The sequence below is a fragment of the Pteronotus mesoamericanus genome, unplaced genomic scaffold (genome assembly GCF_021234165.1).
Source record: "Pteronotus mesoamericanus isolate MK-2021 breed Mesoamerican mustached bat unplaced genomic scaffold, CSHL_Meso_final contig_246, whole genome shotgun sequence".
Taxonomy (NCBI): Eukaryota; Metazoa; Chordata; class Mammalia; order Chiroptera; family Mormoopidae; genus Pteronotus; species Pteronotus mesoamericanus.
In genome coordinates this window covers 584,342-603,894 of record NW_026555104.1, presented here as the reverse complement: position 1 = coordinate 603,894, position 19,553 = coordinate 584,342, and the positions used below count along the sequence as shown (strand labels likewise).

General features: G+C 43.5%; 1 protein-coding gene and 1 pseudogene across 3 annotated transcripts in view; both read left to right on the top strand.

Annotated features, from left to right (window-relative positions):
* The window catches only part of PECAM1 (platelet and endothelial cell adhesion molecule 1), a 73,427-nt gene continuing 53,874 nt past the window's right edge, over positions 1–19,553 (top strand). The window contains exons 1-4 of one of the 3 annotated variants that reach the window (XM_054573030.1): positions 1–184; positions 6,335–6,467; positions 17,901–18,058; positions 18,144–18,170. In XM_054573030.1, the coding sequence (XP_054429005.1) occupies positions 6,337–6,467; positions 17,901–18,058; positions 18,144–18,170 (316 nt within the window). In that variant the 5' untranslated portion in view covers positions 1–184; positions 6,335–6,336. Of the gene's footprint in view, positions 185–6,334; positions 6,468–17,808; positions 18,059–18,143; positions 18,171–19,553 lie in introns of those variants that run through there. The other 2 variants (XM_054573031.1, XM_054573032.1) reach the window with 2 other exon arrangements.
* Positions 4,294–4,935, top strand: LOC129070211 (POU domain, class 5, transcription factor 1-like; annotated as a pseudogene).

Below are 19,553 nucleotides of genomic sequence, written 5' to 3'. Positions count from 1 at the left end.
TGCCCTTTAGCGTCCAGGGCCTGCGTCAGAGTTCCAGAGCCTGCCATCACACGTACTGTGCGGGGTCCTGGGTGTGAGGACGCAGGGCAAATGGTGAGCGGGGATCCAAGAGACAATGAAGGAATCGCCCAGGCCTCTCCCTGGCTGACCAGGCAAGCCATAGCCAGCCTCAGAGACCTTCTCTGTAAGTTGAGCTAAGGGATGGGGGGAAGAGGGGACTAAGGACACCTCTCATTTACCCATTTCACTGTTCCAGAGGTCTGTTTAAGAAGAATTTTCTGGAGCGACTGACCATGAAATTATGTGGGAGGGAAGCATTCCATTTAGGAGCTGGGGCACTTCAGGACATCTCTAGAATCATGTTGAAACATCCTTCTTTACCTCCTTGAACATCCAGGATCATTCCTGTGTCTCTCTTAGGTCTCAGAATGTCCCTGTTTGCTTTCCATCTATAATGTCCCTTTATTTGGAGCATCCTTTCTCATTGTTGCACTGGGATTCTTCTGGGTTCTAAGTCGCAGTGTGGAAATTCACATTTTATTTTTGTTAGGACCCCCCGGAGCTCCGGCCTTCGGGGAGAGCCAGTGGTGGCAGAGGTAGTCTCGCCAAACACCCTCAGAGCAGCTGGGCTCACCTCTTCCACTTGGTATGAGAGGACGAGCCCCGTTAGGGAGGAAACTGCAGTTCTCCCTGAGGCTGTGCACTTACGGGACCAGCAGGAAGGGAGGATTTCGTGCCACGCTCAGCTTTCTCCTCACCACCCGAAAGCTCTCATTCCCCATAAGAACTCAGGAGAATTGGGAGGTTGAAAGCTGTAGGGGCTGCCTGATGCAGTAATCCCCCCAACAACACGTGCGTCAGGGAGCATCCGACCAGAGCTAGACTCCTTCAGGGACAGGGGACTACCTGGTCCATTTTCTAAAAGTGGATATTTTGATCGAGATCATAGTAGATTCACATAGATTTGTAGTAAGAAATGCAGAGCGATCCCTTGCACACTTGTCCCGGTTCCCCCGGTGGTAACATTTGGTGAAACTACAATGCAATGTATGATAACCGGGACACCGACATCGCTGTAACCCATGGCCCTTGCTTAACCTCCCCAGTTCCACCCGTCCGCCTCCCGTCTGTGTGTGGAGTTCCGTACAGCTTCAGCACCTGCGCAGGTTCCCTCTCCACTGCCAGTCAAGACGCAGGTGCAGCCCCGCAGGTGGCCCTCCTTTGTCTTTTTACAGCCATTTTCACTTCCTTTTCTGTCCTCATCGCCAGCCTCGGGAAACCTCTTATCTGCTCTCCATGTCTAAAATTTGGTTATTTCACAAATATTATGTAAATAGAACCATATTTGGGGGGCTGGCTTTTTTCTTTTCTTGTCTCAGCATATTTCCCTGGAGATTTGTCCAAGACGTTACATGTATCTATTGTTCATTCCTTTTTTAATGCTGAGGAATATTCCATAGCATGCATGTCCCACCATTTCTTGAGCCATTCACCCACTGAAAGGTCACCTGGGCCGATTCCAGTTTTTCAGGAAAGCTGGAATTACAAATAAAGCTGCCATCAACACTCGGGGTCCAGATATTTTTGTATGAACATGTTTTTCACTTCTCTGGGGAACTGGTCCATTTTCAAACAGCTCTAATGACAGCAGATCCTCGAGGGTTGTGAGGGACCCATTTGGAGACCTGCACGTGCTCTCACATCCTCAGTGTGAGAGATGTTTATGCAGGGTCCCCGGCTCGGTCCTAAATCGCAGGGATGTCATGGCTGCCTAGAAGTGCTGTTTCCTGTGTGTGGTCTTCTACCCCGGCCTGTCTGCCTTTTCTATTTGGCTGTGCCTTGTTTATCTTAATTTTGTTTAATCAGGTGATGAAGCTGTAAAAGAAAACAACAACAGGAAACATTAAGACAGTTGTATAGAACAAATCAAAGGGTTATATCCTAGAATAATCTTGGTGAATAAATACTTTATGTTCTGTGTATTTCAACTTTTTTCCGAAATTGACCCCTTCTGTCTTTGTCCTAAGCCAAAGGTTTTCCTACTGTGGAGCATACAAAGATGTTTTTCTTCTAGAGACACTGGGCACAGACTTAGGGGCTCAGTTCTAGAGTCAGGCAGCCAGGGTTCCAACGGACTTAACCATCTAAACCAGCCATGGGACCTTGGCAAGCGCACTGACCTCTCTGAAGGTCTGGTTTCTCTCCTATACAGCGAGGATAACACTAGCATGGGGTCCATAGGATCCAATGAGCCAATTCATGGGAAATGCTGAGGGATCCATGATTGAAGTGGGCTGTGCGGGGAGAATTGTATCACACTTCCCAGAGAAAAACGCACTGCACACCTCCCACACCTGGTGTCTCACTCAAAATCAAGCTCCTGCCATCCCTCCCAAAGTCAGCCCCCCCACCTCACTCTGTTGCCCTCACTCCCAGATGGGCTCTTTGTTTCTTCAGTTCTGGGTGTCTCATTTGTGGCTTTTGTCATTCTTCTGCCCTTCAGTTCCTGGGGATGAAGTTCCTGGGGATGAAGTTCCTGTGAGCACTTAGGCTGCCTTGGCTTTCCTTCTTGGTGTTTTTCAGTCCCTGTCACGCTTGCTGTTTGGATGGGTTGGCTGGATCTGCTCGGGATTCCGCAGAGGGGACACAGGTGCATTTTCACGCTGCCTGGCAGGTCATCCCTGAGCTTCCCAGACAATTTCGTGGCCCTTCTTTGCATCAAGCCAGAACTGTGACCCCAGCCCACAAGAAGCCGAGTCCCCTTAACCATCTCCGTGACAACCGCCGACAACTGTCTTTTCCTTTTGCTTTTGTCTTCAAGCCCCGCAATCAGCAGGAACACGTCTCTGACTCCCAGTATTGGTTTTAACTAATATTTGCCTCCTCAGTAGCTTCATCAGTAAGATGAAGAGAACGTTTGGTAGCCACAGTTTTCCCATGAGGGAGGAGCGGCCTGTGTGGCTGCTGGCGTCCTCAGGAATTGGTATGTAAACTCGCCTCTGGCCAACATTGGCTCAGAGGAGATGCGCAGATGTTTCCTCTGGAAACATCTCTCTCTGTCAGCTCTCTTTAAAAACCTCCACAAAACGTTTCCTCACTTGCTGTGTTGCAGAGTTCGAACTGAAATATACCTCCCTGTCATTTCTACCCAAAAATAAGGGGGACAATGTCCAATTCCTCTTTCACATAAAAACAATGTAATTAGTTGAAGATAATTATCACATAGTCCTCAAAATCTTAACATTTGTGCTTCCTTCAAATGCCCCTCTTAAGATGTGGTCTGAAGGCCCCTACCTCAGCATTTTCATCACTGGTCCACATCCTTCGGGGAGTCACACCCTCTCTGTCCCCAGAACTAAGCCTGTACAGCAAAATACAGGTGGGACTGTCTTTTCCCCTCTTCTGAACTCTTTATTTCCATTAATGCTGCCAACTATGACAGCGAACACGCACCTTTCAAACTCTTGCCTTTCCCATTGGTTCTACTGTTAAGTAGCATCTCCCTCATCCTGTATTTGTAAGGTCAGCTTTGAGCAGCTAAGATCAGGAACTTAACTTTCTGTAATATATCACCATTTGGCCCATTTCTTCCTCCTGGTGACCTCCTTTTGACTACTGATTCTGTCACTTGGCCTCTTCCCTTTGCCTCTCAGTGCTGCGTCTCTAGGGATTCAGTCAGCATGCTTTTAGGAGTCCTTGCATGAGCCATTCCTAAAAATGTCAACCAGGAGTGGGTGGGCATGGGGAGAGAAAGAGGTGCTGAGCAGTGCTTTGGAGAGCTTTCCAGTCATGAGGCCCCCGGCTCTGGGCACAGTCCTTCTGTGGCAGGTCATCTGACTTCTGCCTTTGCCTTCTAGTCCTCACCAGGATGGTTGGAGCTGGCTGGGTTAACCCTGAGACCTGACTGAGCTTCCAGGGCCCTCCTGGCAGGTTGGGAACAGGGCAGGGGCTTGGCCTGGGGTGAGAGGTCAGGGATTCCCCTGTGCCCCCAGCTGTTTGAGCTATGCCAGGACTGGGGAAGGGGGTTGTGTGGCATGTGCATGTCCTACAGTGGATGTCTTGCTGGAGCAGGGCTAGTGCCCCAAGGAGGTCTGGGGCTCCGCCTCACCCCAGCCTGAGGGCAGAGCAGGAGCGGGGGTGGGGAGCAGCTCCAAGGAGATCTCCCCCAAGCCCTGCACTGCTCTGCCTGTGGCCATGAGGCCAGACAAGGAGAAGCTAGAGCCAAACCCCAAGAAAGAGGTGAGTAAGGACATGGGAGCTCTGCAGAAAGACCTTGAGCAGTTTGGCAGGCTCCTGAAGCAGTAAAGGGTCACCCTGGGGTAGACCCAAGCCCATGCTGGGCTCCCTTTGGAACTCTTTTTGGGAGGATGTTCAGCCCAACAACCATCTGCCACATTGAGGCTCTGCAGCTTGGTTTGAAGAACACGTGTAAGCTGCAGTCCCTGCTGCGGAAGCAGGGAGAGGAAGTTGACGACCACAAGGATCTTGAGGAGATATGCAAAGCAGAGACCTCTGTGAAGCCCAAAAGAGAAAGCAAATGAACAAAACCTGGGGCCTGCACAAGTACAGAGACCCGAATGAGAAACCACATGAGAACATGTTCCTGCAGCACCGGAAGCCCACCCTGCAGGAGATCAGCCACATCCCCGCACACCTCAGGTTGGAGAAAGATGGGTTGTTCTGTAACCTTTGCCAGAAGGCAAACAATCAAGCAGAGACTGTTCTCGCAGAGAGGATTTTGAGGCTTCCGGACTTTCTTTCTGGGGTTGGAGGGGGTTGGTGTCCTTTCCTCTGACACCAGGGCCCCATTTGAGTACCCCAGGCTATGCAGGCCCTCACTCTACTAGGCTGTACTCCTCTGTCCCTTTCCCTGCGGGGGAAGCTTTTCCCTCTGTGCCTGTCACCACTCTGGGCTCTCCCATGCATTCAAACTGAGGTGCCTGCCCTTCCTAGAAAATGGGAGAGCGAGGGAAAAACCCTGAGCATTGTTCCAGGGCTTCGGGATTGAGTTCTTCCTTCACCATAGGATTGGGAGCACAAGCTGCGCTGGGGCAGGGAATGTGGGGAACTGGCTAGAGGGAAGGTGAAGTTCGATAATGCTCTTGATTTTAATCTCCCTATTACTTATCACTTGGATCTTAAATAAAGAAGCCTGGTACACACACACACGCATGCACGCACGCACGCGCGCGCGCCCACATGTACATACACACATGCACACACAGAAGAGAAAAAGAAAGGAAAAAAATGTCAACCAAGAGCTGGAAAAAGAGCCATGTGGAAATCCACAAGAGAGCTCCTTTGAATTGGCCCTGATCAAAACTCTTTTGATATAATTGTCCCAGAAATGGCAGATACCACACATGTCCCCATGAAGATCCCAGGCCAGACTTGGTCAGATGTCTTTCTGAAGCCCAAAAACCCTGTATCTGTAGTATTTTACTGTTTTAACAATCTAGTAACCCTGACAACAACTGGAACCAGGTTAATTTGTCCTGATTTATTGTTAGAAGCTCCTTGCCACCCTGGCTGGTGTGGCTCAGTGGATTGGGTGCCGGCCTGCGAACCAAAGGATCACTGGTTGGATTCCCAGCCCAGGGTGCATGCCTGGGTTGCAGGCCAGGTCCCCAGTGAAGGGTGTGCTAGAGGCAACCACACTTTGATGTTTCCCTTCCTCTCTTTCTCCTCCCTTTTCCTTCTCTAAAAATAAATAAATACATAAGATATTTTTAAAAAAGAAACATTCAGAGAATTAAAAAAAAAAGAAAAATGCTCCTTGTCGGTTTCTGCTCCTCTCTGCTTTTGGCTTGGTAAACGCAGGCATTCTCCACCGGCACCTGGGAGAGTTCCACTCCAATGTGTACCGTTTATTGGCCGCTAGGCTCCCATCCCACCTCCTCGCTGAGCACCCCTCCTCCTCGCCCCCCTGCTTCACAACCCAGGCCTCATCTAGCCCTTAATACCTGCCCTGATCCCCAAAGGGTGTGACTCCACAAGCAGCCCTTGTTAGGCCTGGGCCAGAGTCCCCATTCTCTACCTTTCTCTATACTTCAACCACAGAAGTCTGGGTCTACTCCATCATGTTTTTCGTCAAAGACTTTATTGAAGTTCTGATGCAGTATGAGCCGTAACTCACTACACAAAGATTTTAGGGGATTCTTTGAAACAATATAAGTTTTTACATACCTAATAAATAATCTGTTGGAGTTTTGTGGAGGATGAATATCAAGGTGCCTGTGATCTGTGATTTTGAAATTCCCTATCCCTCCTAACCAACCCCCTTCTCTTTTTTAGTTCTCACCTGAGGACATTTTGTTTTCCATTGCTTTTATAGGAATGGGAAGGAAAAGAGAAACATCAATGCAAGAAAGAAGCATCAATTCTAAATCTGGACTGGGGATCATAGGTGTCCAGACTATGGGTCACACACACCCATGCCTGAATCAGGGATTGAACCCACAACTCGGGTATGTGCCCTGACTGGGAATCGAACCTGCAACCTTTGTGTTGGGAAGATGCTCTAACCAACAGGGCCACACCAGCTAGTCCCCAATCCTCCTCCTTTTTTTTTCTTCTTTTTTTTCAGCTTAGAACATTATCTGGGATTCAGGCTAGATACTAGAAAGGGACATGGTCGTCCCTAACACCTTCATCACCTGGAGGTGTCCAGGAAGAGCACCAATGTGGTTGGCCCAGAGAGCTGAAAGGAGGAGCCTCTTAGGCAGGAGCCACTGTTTCCTCTCAAAGCAAGAAAATAGAGGGATGGGTTGGCTGAGAGCAGAGGAGAAAGTGCCCTCTGCTTCCTCTGCAGCGCTTCCTGCCAGATTTCCTTTTCAAATCAAGGTGACAGCTGATTATGATAAGAAAGGTCACACACTTCTGCTGGTCTCATGAAAGCCAGTTGGGCATAGACAAAGCTAATCACACATTGGACTGAGAACCACTCTGGTGGGTAATGTTTTAAGTAGTTTAAAGTATTTTTCTCTTATTAATTTCCAGAATCTGTGTGCAGAAGTGGGCAAACCCATAGAGGGACGATTCAAACAGCTGCTGTCAGCCAACATTCCTATCTCTTACTTTCTGTATTTTCTGCTGCTCTTCCTCAGTCTCTAATATTAAAATATTTTGGGAAGGATAACACCCAAAGCTTTAGGCTTAGGAAAACCAGTTGGATAAATGGCTGCTACCTTTTCCTAGGCCACGAGGTGAGGTTCTCATACTCTTGGAGGTGGGAGTCTCCAGACACTGATAGGGTCGTGTGAGGGATGGGAACACTATTCCATTTATTCGTTGTTAAGTCCCATGGAAAAGGGATCTAGGCTCTATTAAAAATGCTTTTAAATTGTAGCTATTGAACTGAAAGTGATCCCAGCAAACACGCAGCTGCTGAGTCCCACCTGCAGGGAAAGGCAACCGCCCAGACCTGCCCCTGGGATTAAAGGGGTTCCAACCTGGGACATTAAAGAGACTTTGGGCTCCGACCGCTCACAGTAAATTTCAAACTCATTGCCAGTAAATGTTCTGAGAGGGGCCGACCAGAGGGCCTCATCAGGGTTCTCCAGATGGTTGCTGAGCGCACTTAGCATTTGCTCAACAGCCAGTTTAAAAACAAACTTCTGAATCAAAAGCTGATGATAAGCTGGAAACTTCCTGTGCTTTAAACCAAAGTCACTTTTTGTATCTAGAGTTCATTTTGTTGATCTTTAGATTAACATCCAACCATTCCCTTCTCCGCCCTGGCCCCCATACTCCTGCAAGAGTTGTTCCTGGCAGGGTAATTTCTCAATGAACTTCTTGTAAACAAATTAGGGTTTCCTCTTATTTTAGTAAAGTTTACTTCATCTTGGATAGAAAGGACAGAAAAGGGAGAGCAAGGACAAAAAATATATTCTATTGATTATTATTGTTACTATTATTTTCATTACTGCCACTGTAACAGTATCAAGAGTAGCCATTGTTAATGGGTGTATGGTTTGCCAGTATTTCTGAGTTTTATCCTCATGAGGAATCCTCACATCCTCATGGAGAGGGTGGGGTGAACGACAGTAGAGTAAGCACATTTGTAGCTTGCTGAACATTTCTATCGAAAGGATTTTGATTGAGATCAGCTTGGGGCACGTCTCTTACAGTGTGCCATAGGTGTCTGTCTTTGTTTCTCCTACTGAATATTTTTATTAATGACTTGGATGAGAACTCTGGTGAGCTTCTGATAAAATCTGTGGATGATTCACAGCTGGGAGGAAGAAGTCAGAGGATGGAATCAACCGTCAAGAACATGGATAAAGGCTCTGTCCCAGAAGTGGATCTCCTTACCCACCTTAGACTGAGAGGGAAACCTAGAGGGCAACACCCGGGGAAGGCCCTCTCTCATTCCTTAACTGCCAGCAGAAGCTTCCCTCAGCTTGCCTGACTTTGTGTTGGATAATCTGTCAATAGGTCCCCTCCAAATTCCTGAGGGCATGGCCAGGCCTTTGTCTTTCCTGGTGCTTAATGTGATGCCTGCTAGGAATCAGCCGCCTCCCTCTGCCTGGGGTGACTTTGATGTTTCTCGTCCCATGGGGCCTCCTAGAGGATGCTCACTGGCCCGGCCTGGAGCAGGGGTTGGAGCTGAGTCTTCCGCCCAGGGAGGTGCCCTAGAAGTCCAGTTACTGGAGGCCTCAGGGCAAAGCCAGAGAGGCAGAGACACAGGTGTGACTCCGAAACTTGCCGATACTTCACCTTCTGGCTCTGTTTCCTTGTCTCTAATAGGGATCATGATACTCTCCGTGGTGAGCTGATAGTGGCCCCCAAAGATAACCAAGTTTTATCCCTGGAACTTGTGAATTTTACCCAATTTGGAAAAAAGGTCTTTGCATATTTGATTAAATTAGGGGTCTTGACATAGGGGTTATTACCCTAGATTATCTGGGTGGGCCCTAAATATAATAACAAGTGTCCTTAAAAAAAAAATAGGCACAGCGAAATTTGAAACACAGAGGAGAAGGCAGTGAGGAGATGAAGCAGAGAGAGGTCTGAAGATGCCAGCCTTGAACATTACGGTGATGCAGCCGCAAGCCAAGGTGTGTCAGAAGCCACCACAAGCTGGAAGATACAGGGAGCAAATTCTCCCTCAGAGCCTCTGGAAGGAGTGTGGCCCTGCTGACACTTTGATTTGGGTCCAGGATGCAGCTTCTGTATTTCTGTCTTCCAGAGCTGTGAGAGAATAAGTTTCTGCTGTTTTAAGCCACTAAAATTGTGGGAATTTGTTATAGCAGCCACAAGAAACTGAAACACCTGCCTCCTAGCATTTTTAAAATAACAACTTTATTGAGATGTATTTCACATACCATACCATTTGTTTATTTAAAGTGTACAATTCATTTTTTAGTATATTCAGAATTGTGCAGCCATTGCCACACTCAGCTTTAGAACAGTTTAATTACCCTTAAAAAAAATTACCCATACCCATGAGCAGTCACTCCCCATTTCTCTTTCAGGAAATACTAATCTGCTTTCTGTCTATATGGATTTGCTTATTGTGGACATTTCATGTAAATGAGATCAGGTAATACGTGCTCCTTCATGTCCGGCTTCTTTCACTTACTGCCATGGTTCTCAGGATCACCGTGTTTGAATATGCATCGTACTTCATTCATTTGTATTGTCAAATACTATCCTACTGTGTGAGTATAACACATTTTGTTTATCTCTTCATCAGTTGAGAGACATTTGAGTTGTTTCTACTTTCTGGCTATTATTAACAATGCTACTTTGAACATTTGTATAAACATGTTTTCACTGTGTTTGGATATATACCTAAAAATGGAGTTGCTGCTGGGATGTATGGTAACTCTATTTTTACCCTTTTTGAGGAAATGCTAGGCTGTTTTCCAAAGTAACTTTATCATTTTACCTGTCCACCAGCAGTGTAAGATGGTTCCAGGGTCTCCACATCCTCACCAATACCTACTGTTGTCTGTCTTTTTAATTACAGCAGTCCTAGTGGGTGTGAAGTGATGTTTATTGTGGTGTTGGTTTGCATCTCCTTAATGAACAATTATGTCAAGGATATTTACATGTGCTTATTAACCATTTTCATATCTTCTTAAGAGAAATGTCTGTTCAAGCCCTTCGCCCATTTTAATTTTATTTTTCAATTACAGTTGACAGTCAATATTATTTTATATTAGTTTTAGGTGTGCAGCATAGTGTTTAGACAATTATATCATTTATAGAGTGATTCCCCACTGTACCTCTAGTGCCCACCTGGCAGCACACACAGTTATTACAGTACTACTGACTATATTCCCTGTGCTGTGCTTTACAGCCCAGGCTTGTTTTGTGACTATCAACCTGTGCTTTTTAATCCCTTCACCTTTTTTATCGAGCACCCTGCCCCTGCCAGTCCCCTCCAATTGGGCAACCCTTGGTTTGTTCTTTGTATCTATGAACCTGTTTCTGTTTTGTTTGCTCATTTATTCTGTTCTTTAGATTCCACATATAAGTGAAATCACATGGTCTTTGTCCTTTTCTGTCCTACTTAGTTCACTTAGCCTAATACCCTCTAGGTCCATCCATGTTGTTACAAATAGTAAGATTTCATTCTTTTTTATAGCCAAGTAATATTCCATTGGATGCATGTGCCACATCTTTATCCGATTGTCTATTGATGGGAACTTGGGTTGCTTTCATATCTTGGCTATTGTAAATAATGCTACAGTGAACATAAGGGTGCATATATCTTTTCAAATTAGTATTTTGGATTTCTTTGGAGATATATCCAGAAGTGGAATTGCTGGGTCATAAGGTAGTTCTATTTTTAATTTTTTGAAGAACCTCCATACTGTTTTCCATAGTGGCTGCACCAATTTACATGCTCACCCCCAGAACACGAGGGTTCCCTTTTCTCCACATCCTCGCCAACACTTGTTTGTGTATTTATTGATGATAGTCATTCTGACAGGTGTGAGGTGAGGTCTTATTGTGGTTTTATTTTTTAAATATATCTTATTGATTATGTTATTACAGTTGTCCCTAATTTTTCCCACTTTGCCCCCCTCCACCCAGTACCTCCCATTCCCTCTAGTAACACCCCCTCCCTTAGTTCATGTCCGTGGGCCATGCATATAAGTTCTTTGGCTTATCATTTCCTATACTGTTCTTAACATCCCCCTGTCTATTTTGTACCTACCAATTTATGCTTCTTAATCCCTGCACCTTTTCCCCTTTCTCCCCCTTCCCCCTCCCAAATGATAACCCTCCAAATGATCTCCATATCTATGGTTTTGTTTCTGTTCTGCTTGTTTGCTTTGTTTTTTTATATTCAGTTGTTGTAGTTGTGAATCTATTGCCATTTTAATGTTCATAGTTTTGATTTCTTCTTTTCCTTTTTTCTTTTTTTTATTAAACATTTAAGACTGCAGTAATATACATATAAAAAAATTAAAGGACAAGTAATAGAATAGGAAAATATTTGCAACACATCTAAAAAAGGGTTAATAGTTTTTATTTTTAGGAAAACATTCTAGAAACATTTAATCAAAAAATGGATAAAGAATACCAAAAAGTCATTTAAAGCTTTTTTAAAAATATTAGAAATAGGCAAGGAATATACAAAAACAGGTTTAGTTTCAACAAATAATAATGTAACAATTAAAATAACACATCATTGTCACAATCAGATTAATGCATATTAAAAATATTGGTAATATCAAGTATTGGTGACTGTGAAAGGAACTCGGTATTCATAGACTCTTTTTCTTCATCCTCTTAAAGTAGTCCCTTTAGCATATTTTGCAATGTTGGTTTGGTGGAGGTGTATTCTTTTAGCTTTCTTTTGTCTGGGAAACTCCTTATTTCACCTTCCGTTTTAACTGAGATCCTTGCAATACTGGTTGCAGGCCTTTGCTTTTCATGACTTGAAATATTTTTTGCCATTCCCTTCTGGCTTGTAGTGTTTCTGCTGAGAAGTCAGCTGCTAGTTGTACCGGAGCTCCCTTATATGTTACTACCTGTTTCTCCCTTGCTGCCTTTAGAATTCTCTGCTTGTTTTTGATATTTTCCATTTTAATTATGATGTGTCTTGGAGTGGGCCTCTTTGGGTTCTTCTTGAATGGGACCCTCTGTGCTTCATGGACTTGTGTGACTTTTTCTCTCCTCAGATTAGGGAAGTTTTCCATCATTACTTTTTCAAACAAGTTCTCTATCCCTTGCTCCTCTTCTTCTCCTTCTGGTATCCCTATTATACTGATATTATTACATTTCAGGTTGTCCTGCATTTTCCTAAATGTCTCTTCATTCTTTTTGAGTCTTTTTTCATTTTCTTGCTCTTTCTGGGAGCTGTTTTTTACCTTATCCTCCAGCTTACTGATTTGGTCCTCTGCTTCATCTAGCCTGCATTTGATTCCTTCTATTGTGTTCTTCAATTCAGAAATTGTATTTTTCATTTCCTCTCGTCTCTTATTGACAGTTTTTATGTCCTATTTCATGGTGATATAGTTTGCAGTAAGTTCCTCATAGTTTCCCTATAGTTTTTTGTAATTCTCTCTGAGCTCACTGAGCTGATTGAGCTTCCTTAGAACCATTGTTTTGAGCTCAATATCTGATAGTTCACTTGCCTCTATTTCATTTAGTTCTCTTTCTGGGGATTTCTCCTTTCCCTTTGACTGTGGGGTGTTTCTTTGTCTTTCCATTATTTGTGAGACTCTTATTTTTTTGCTTCTGCTTCTTAAATTGATCTGTCTTGATTTCCTAACTTTGTGGTGTGAACTTCTACGGTAGGAAACTGCTGGGTTTGTTTTTTTTCATTCTGGATCTTCCTCTGATGATGTCAGATGTTGTCTCTGTCTGACCTTAGGCAGTCTGTTTGAGACTTCCGGCAATCTACTGTCTGTGACAGTCTCCTTCAGCTGTTCATCCAGTCTGATTTCTTCTTTTTCTTAAATAAGTCCCTTTAACATTTCATATAATAATGGTTTGGTGAAGATAAACTCCTTCAGCTCTACCTTCTCTGGGAAGCACTTTATCTGCTTTCCATTCTAAATGATATCTTTGCTGGATGGAGTAATTTAAGTTGTAGGTCCTTGCATTTCATCACTTTGAATACTTCTTGAGAATCCCTGCTAGCCTACAAAGTTTCTTTCCAGAAATCAACTGACAGTCTTATGAGAACTCCTTTGAAGGTAACTATCTGCTTTTGAGATTCTCTCTTTATCTTTAACCTTTGGCATTTAAAATTATGATTTGTTTTGGTGTGGTCCTCCTTGCACCCATCTTGTTTGGGGATTCTCTGTGCTTTCTGGACTTGTATGTTTATTTCCTTCACCAAATTAGGGAAATTTTTTTTCATTATTTTTTCAAGTGAATTTTCAATTTCTTGCTCTTTCTCTTCCCTTTCTGGCATCCAGACAATTCAAATGTCGGGACTTTTTGAAGATATCCCAGAGGCTCCTTAGCCTATCCTTGTTTTGGATTCTTTTTTCTTCTTGCTGTTCTGATTCAATGTTTTTTGCTTCCTTATGTTCCAAACATTGATTTGATTTTTGGCTTCATCCCCTCCACCGTTGGTTCTCTGTATGTTTTTCTTTTCTTTTTACAAATTTATTTATTTATTTATTTATTTATTTATTTATTTATGAGAGTGGAAGGGAGGGAGAAAGAGAGGGAGAGAAACACGATGTGTGGCTGCCTTTTGTGCGCCCTCCACCAGGGACTGAGCCTAAAACCCAGGCATGTGCTCTGACTGGGAAATAAACCAGTGGCCCTTTGGTTTGCAGGCTGGCATTCAATCCACTGAACCACACTAGCCAGGGCTATTTTTTTTCTTTATTTTACTTAGTTTAAGTTTCATTTCTGCCTCGGTCTTTTTTATGCTGTTGAAGTACCCAATGAGTTTCTTGAGCATCCTGATAGCCAGTGTTTTGAATTCTGCATCTGATAAGTTTCTTATCTCCATTTTGTTTAGTTCTTTTTCTGGAATTTTGTTCTGTTCTTTCATTTGAGCCATATTTCTTTATCTCCTCATTTTGGCAGCCTCCCTGTATTTGTTTCTGTGTATTAGGTGGAGCTGCTTTGTCTTAGTAGCATGGCCCATCTGGATGAATGTAGCTTCTTTACTTCCTTGGTTGTTGAACTTCCATACAGCTTGATTTTCTGACAATTCTGGGTGATATTTATTTTGTAGTCTAGATGTAATTTTTGCTGTGGTTGTGCAAGGAGTCCAGCTTTGTTTAACTAAGAGCCTATCTTGTCCAGAATTTCTCTTGTTGTGGTTTTAATTATCATTTCTCTGATATTAATGACCTTGAGCATTTTTTCATATGTCTACTGGCCATCTCTATGCCCCCTTTGAAAAAATGTCTATTCAGATCCTCTGCCTGTTTTTTAATTGGATTGGTTGGGTTGTTTTTTGTTTTGTTTTGTTTTTTGATGTTGAGTTGTATGAGTTCTTTATAATTTTTGGATATTAACCCCTTATCAGATGTATCATTGATGAATATATTCTTCCATTCAGAGGATTGTCTTTTTATTTTGTTGATGGTTTTCTTTGCTATGCAAAAACTTTTTAGTTTGATGTAGCCCAGTTTGTTTATTTTTAAATTTTGTTTCCCTTGCCTGAGGAGATATATCAGAAAAGATATTACTAAGAGAAATGTCAGAGTTTACTGCCTATGTTTTCTTTTAGGAGTTTTATGGTTTTGGGACTTACCTTTAAGTCTTTTAGCCGTTTTGAGTTTATTTTTGATGTAAGAAGGTGGCCTAGTTTAATTTTTTTGCGTGTATCTGTCCTATTTTCCCTACACCATTTATTGAATAGACTGTCTTTACCCCATTGTATGTTCTGCCTCCTTTGTCATATATTAATTGACCATAAAAGTGAGTCTATTTCTGGGCTCTCTGTTCTGTTCCATTGATCTATGTGTCTGTTTTTATGCCAGTACCATGCTGTTTTGATTACTATAGACTTATAGTATATTTTGATATCATGCAGTGTGATACCTCCTATTTTGTTCTTCTTTTTCCAGATTGTGGTGGCTGCTTGGGGTCTTTTGTGGTTCCATATAAATTTTAGGATTATTTGTCCTAATTCTATAAAAACGTCATTAGTATTTTGATTGGATTGTGTTAAATCTATAGCTTGCTTTGAGTAGTATGGACATTGTAACAATGTTAATTTTTCCTATCCATGAGCAAGGTATATGCTTCCATTTACTTGTATCTTCTTCAATTTCTTTCTTCAATGTCATAATTTTCTGAGTACAGGTCTTTTACCTCCCTGGTTAAATTTATTTTTAAGTATTATATTTTATTTTATTTTTTGATGCAATTGTAAATAGGACTGTTGCCCAATTTGTTTTTTCTTTTGTTGCTTGTGCTTTTAAAACAGAATACACAAATACCTGTGTAATTGTTTGGCTTCAGTACCTGGGACATGGTGGTGTTCTTGCCCCTCTTCCCAGGCCACTTGGTACGAGGAGAGTAGGGCCCCTGGCCCCTCGGACCATTGTGTGGCTGATTTGTGGTTAGGGCTGACTTGTCCTTCAGACCCAGAAGGCATAGTGCCAGGGTCCACAATACTTTTAGAGTCCCATAAAAAATTTGTTTTTAATTAGAAGAATAAAAAAGAACTTTCAGGTCAAGTAATATATATATATATATATATATATATATATATATATATATATATAATATTCTTAATTATACTGGTGTAATTGTAAAATACAATTTTTTAAAATGAAAAGTGGGGCTCATGATAGTAAAGATGCCAACAGCCAGGAATCATAATACACCTCTTGTCCCCTGTCCCTGGAGGGGGACATCCAGTAAGGGACAGAATAACACCGAGCCCTCCACAGTATCTCAGCCTGTTTCTCTTTTGCCTGGTTGTTTACCTTTGCAAGGGGCCACCTCGAGGCTATGAAGATAGCACCTAGGAGGGCACTGAATTAGGGGCTTTGAGGCCCTCCTCTTGAGCTCATTAAGACAGCCAGAGTTTCCAGAGCAGCAATTTACAGCTATTGTTATTATTACCCTTGCTTTCATTTTTTAAAATATCTTTATTATACTCTGCTAATTAAATGTATTTCAAATGCCTCAAATGTCTTTCAGCTCTCTGTTGATCTTCATAACAACACTAAAATAGGCACAGTGAGCATATTATTCCCATTTTATAAGTGAGGAAAGTGAACCTCAAAACACTGAAGTTATTAAATTACAGAGAAAGACTGGAACCCCCAGCTTCTGATCTGAGTGTTAACTAATCAGAATGGTGGCTACAAGCCGGGGGGGGGGGGGGGAATGGCTGACGTCTTATATCTCATCACCTTAGTCTTGAGACAGATGGGCCACCCCTTGTGCGTGATCCCTGTAGCTCTCTGACAGGACAGCTGCCTGCCTCCCCCACCCTCCCTCCCTGACCGTATCGCAGCTTCTCATGCAAACTGCTTCTGGGGGTTAGAGGAGATGGGAGAAGGGGGAGAATGGAGGAAAAGCTACAGGGCATAAGAAGCATAATTGGTAGGTACAAAATAGACAGAGGGAGGTTAAGAATAGTATAGGAAATGGAGAAGCCAAGGAACTTATGGGCACAACCCATGGACATGAACTAAGGGGCAGAGGGAATGCTGGTGGGAGGGAGGGTGCAGGGTGGAGGGGAATAAAGGGGGTAAAAAAAATGGGACAACTGTAATAGCATAATCAATAAAATATATTTTAAAAAAAGAACTCCACTCCAAAAAATAAAATATAAATAAAAAGGTGAAATAGAAAAAAATTCCACTTAAACACTTTTAATTTTTCACTATGATATCATACTTTACAAATAAAGGCTAAGGAGGAAGATTATCTTTTCAATGAATAGATAAATGATGAAGAACATATGCTTTAGCTCTTCTATCATAGCCAAGATATGAGAGGAAGAAGAAATTCCCATGAAAACTGGAAGGAATGGTTCCCAAGGACAGTGAGTGGAAGGCAGACAGACCCATGGAGAATGGTCTCCCGTGAGGGTCCACAGATCCTGCGACGGACCCGCCCTGTGTTGTCTTGGCCCTGTGCTGCTGTCTGGGCTACAGAGGGGTGGGTACAATGGCTGTTTTAAATGATTTCCAGCCTGGGCCAGGTAGCTCAGTTGGTTAGAGTGTCATCTTGATACGCCAAAGTTGGGGGTTTGATGCCCAGTCAGGGCACATACAAGAATTGACAATGAGTACATAGATAAGTGGGGAAAAATGCAATAAAAAATAAATTAAAAAAAGAAAATACGTGTCCCTACACAGGTTTGTTAACAGAGACTCAGATAGGAATTTATGATTAGATCACCCTGTGAGGTTACTTTCCATCGAACTCATTTTTGTCCAAGAGACCCGGCTAGAAAGGTGAGCAAGGGCTGGATGGTAGAGGATTCTAAACTGGCTTTCTCTCAGGGCAATAGGGAACCATGACAAGGTTTCCCTGGTGAACCTGCAGTTTTCCGGAAAAGTCAGTCCTGGCCTATGGCTTTGCCAGGGAAGGCAGGAGGTCCAGATTTATGCTGTGTGGAAAGAACCCCTTTGGGGATCAAAGGAAAAGCAGAGGGATCATGCTGAGTATCCCAGGAGAGGGGCCCTTTGGGTGGAAGTTGGAAAGAGGGAGGAACCCTCTTACTTGGCCAGGAGAAAGGGCTCCAAATCCAGGGGACAGAGGAGGGTCAGGAAAGCTGAGGCAAAATGCCACTTGTGCCTTTTTCCCCCACTAAAAACTAAACAAAGCAGCTGAGTTCGGTGGCCCCTCAGGAAGACCAGTCATTTCCTGAGGGGATATCAGGCCGGACCAGGCATTGTGTCTGGTTTCCAGCAATGGCCGCCATTACCTGACCAGCATCACAGCCGGTCTTTCTGTTGTGCTGGGAGAACTTACTAGAGTAGTCTTTCTGCTTTTCACAGGGCCAGTTTCTCATCAGTGGTGCATGGGAAGTGTCTTCGGCCCCAGGGGCATGACCCAAAGGCAGGACTAACTGCCAGAAGCCTTGCTTTCAGGATGCTGTTGGGGTTGACTAAAGAGGGCAAGATGTGGCTCGGAGTCCTGCTGACAATTCTGCTCAGTGAGTTTTAGTCTCTTCCTACATCATTTAAACTTCACGAGAATTGAAGCCAATGAAGTCAACATATTTCTTCTGTTTTTTCCAGGTTCAAGCCTTGAGGCTCAAGAAAACTGTAAGTTGTAAAGTTTCTACCTAGATTCATTGTGCCCTTCTGTGATTTTCAACACTGAATGTCAAACAGCTTGGGTTAATGTCCATAACAATTGAGAAAACATATTCCATGTGAGAGCTAAAGTTTATTTCTCTCTGACATTTTTAGAAGGTTTTAGAGAAAAACCCCTTGTTCTAAGCTAAGTTCTAATTAGCATGTTCTAGATGCAGCATTGCATTTTCTACATCCTAGTGAACTGCTGTGTGTTAGGATGGGGAAGTGATAAAAAAAGTGATCACATAATTTGTTTTTTTTTTTTGTTTTACCATGAATTTTTCATTTTCATATTTTATCCCCTCTCCAATTTTGTAAATTCTCAAATGAAATGTAACGGGTTTGTTAGATTCATGAAGATAGCACATAGTTTAAGTTGTTGTTATGATTTTTCTCTCCTAAATGATCTAAAACATACTGATTTCATTTCACATCCATCCATGAGGCTGCAATTATACCTGCAATATTGTGCACTTATGCACAAGGAGAGGTGCTTATCCCTGAAGTCTGGTTTGTCGTTCACTTTGGAGCTACTTTTGAATCTTTAAGATAAGCGGGTTTGGCTTTGCTTCATCTGGGACCATGTGAAGAAGGGGGCTTGGCTGGGTCTGGGGTCTTAGCGGAGGGAGAGCCCACAGAGCAGGATCCCCTTGTCAGTGGTCACTTCAGTCAGCAAAGAATGGTGGTTACGGCTGGGCTGCAGATGGTCGCACAGCTCCTTGGAGGAAATGTGCCTGGATGATGCTGGTTTGTTGAGCCGGGGCTCAGAGCAGCGGCTCCAGGACAAGGAGGGCTAGCGCGGCTACCAGCAAAGCCAGTCTGCAGGTCTCCCACTCAGCTGCCCGTGTGCCTCGGCAGGCCTCTGATGCCCATGGGAGTCCATGGAGGCAGGATATTTATTATCATCCTAATCATCCTTAATAACTGACGATGTCTCTGCATCTCAGAGAAATAACCGACTTGTCTGATCGAGAGTCAGTTGGTAGGGCATCGCACTAGAACCTCCACTATGTAAACCCTCCTCTAAACCTGCCTAATCTGTCTGGAGCCATAGGCCTAACTCAGCTCTTAAAAAAAAAAAAAAAAATTATTTTTAGAGAGAGGGGAAGGGAGGGAGAAAAAGGAGATAAACCTCAACATAAGAGAGAAACATTGATCAGCTGTCTCTCAAACATGCCCCAAGCAGGGATTGAACCTGCAACTCAGGAATGTGCTCTAACCCAGAGTTGAGCTGGTGAGCCCTCACTCCGCAGGACAAGGCTAAACCTACTGAGCCACACCTGTCAGGGTCTGACTCAGCTTTTTAAAAGCCTCTTTTACTTAACCTCTTTGAGCCCTCTTCTCACTCGG